At 48.8% G+C, this 1,763-nt stretch overlaps 1 protein-coding gene across 1 annotated transcript in view; it reads right to left on the minus strand.

Annotated features, from left to right (window-relative positions):
- Positions 1 to 426: 426 nt before the first annotated feature.
- PRDM8 (PR domain containing 8) overlaps positions 427 to 1,763 on the minus strand; it is a 6,745-nt gene continuing 5,408 nt past the window's right edge. The window contains exon 5 of the mRNA XM_012724010.1: positions 427 to 1,762. Within this exon, the coding sequence (XP_012579464.1) occupies positions 1,148 to 1,762 (615 nt within the window). The 3' untranslated portion in view covers positions 427 to 1,147. The remainder of the gene's footprint in view (position 1,763) is intronic.

The raw sequence follows: 1,763 nt of genomic DNA on the forward strand, positions 1-1,763 counted from the left end.
TCCATGTAGCATCGCTAGAAAATATACCAGGCATTTCATTTGGTCTCTCTGAACTAGGCCTGAAAATTGTTGTCTGGCCACTTATGAAGATGCTAATTACCCTGTTGCTGAAAAGAATGCTAATATCCCAGTGACAGACTAGCTACATAGCATAGGCATCTTTGTCCAATAAATGATTTGTGCATTGATCACAAAGCCCAACATATTCCAGCCAAAGATTTTCCAAATGTTATCCAAATCTTAGCCTCTTACATTTAGTCTCAAAATTAGCTTAAATATGCAAGTGGGGATATGGTTCAATACTCTTTCCTTCTCTCTCTCTCTCCGTTTCTTTTCAAGGGTTGAGTAAAAATAGATGGTATCTACTAAAAGTGTAGCCCTCTGCTAGAAAAAAAACATTAAACACTTTTCAAAAAGTTGCTTTGAAGAAAATAGTTATTTATTGTCAAAGCATCCAACATACCCGGATAATCTATAAAGTTTAATAAATCTTTCCAGGGATAAAAGAAACACATAACTATTCAGACTCCATTTCACTGGCACAAAAATTACACTTTGTATTAAAAGGAAATACATATTTACATAATGATGACATTCTTCATTGAAGTCCATAATCATTTCATGATACATGCACTTCCCCCTGGAAACTTAAGTTGAATGTAATCCCCTTTTTTATTCATTTTGTTTATTTTTGTAAGAACACAAACTGTCATCAAGAAATGCAGAAAGCATCTCACCCTCCTTAACTTGATATCTAAAATAAATTTTGCCCTTACATATAATTATTACATCTAAACCGTAAGTGCTTAATAATTTAAGTAGAAACGTATGACAAATGCATCAATATGTTGCAATATATGACATTTAAAAAATGTACCTTTGTTTTTGGGAAAGTGAAAATGCGTGCATTCAAAAGAAAACCCCTACCCACCCAATCTAATCCACCGTTCTGTTGTGTGTGTGTGTGTGTGTGTGTGTGTCTTAGTCTCGGGTAGACGTCTGACTGAGAAGGGGGGGGGGCGTGTGTGGTTGTGTGCGTCTATCTCTGGGTGCAGCGGTCCCAAGGAAGTGGTGGAGGTCCTCGTGTGTTCCTGTAGGTGGCTTGACTGTGCTTGTGCGCGCCTGGGGAACTGGGGTCCGCTCCGTGTCAATTATGCGAGGTCATGTGCCTGGACAGGTGGTGGCGCTCCCTGAAAGACTCGTTGCAAATGGGGCACTTGAGTTTCTCCTCCCGCCGCCGCTTCACCAAGGGCTCCATGGCATACTCCTTTTTGTGATGCGACCGCATGTGGTAGACCAGGTCGGAGGTCATGCGGAAGGAGGCATTGCACTTGGCGCACCAGTTCTGCGCGGGCAGACACAGCGAGGTGAAGGAGGGCGGCAACAGGGTGAGCGCCGAGGGCAGCTGCAGCTGCAGGGGGCCCGCGGCGGCCGCGGCGGCGGCGGCCGCGGCGGCAGCGGAGCTCTTGGGCCAGAAGGCAGTGGCGTAGAGGAAGGGGCTCTGCTTGGGCAGGCCGCCGCCCGCGCTCGGCAGGGCCCCGCACGCTCCGTTCAGGTCCGCTGCCCCCTGGAGCTTCACGGCCAAAGGGTCGCCGGCGGAAGGGTAGAGTCTGGTGGGGCCCACGCCGTCGCCGGGGTGACACGGCTCCAGCGCGCTCAGCTTCTGGCCCAGCACCAAGGGGGACAGCTGCGAGAAGGAGCGTGCCGGCTGCGAGAAGGCGCTTTTGCGCTCGTCCGACGCCGCGCCCTGACCGCCGCCACCC

Source organism: Condylura cristata, unplaced genomic scaffold (assembly GCF_000260355.1).
Source record: "Condylura cristata isolate star-nosed mole 26May11 unplaced genomic scaffold, ConCri1.0 scaffold00012, whole genome shotgun sequence".
NCBI classification, from domain to species: domain Eukaryota; kingdom Metazoa; phylum Chordata; class Mammalia; order Eulipotyphla; family Talpidae; genus Condylura; species Condylura cristata.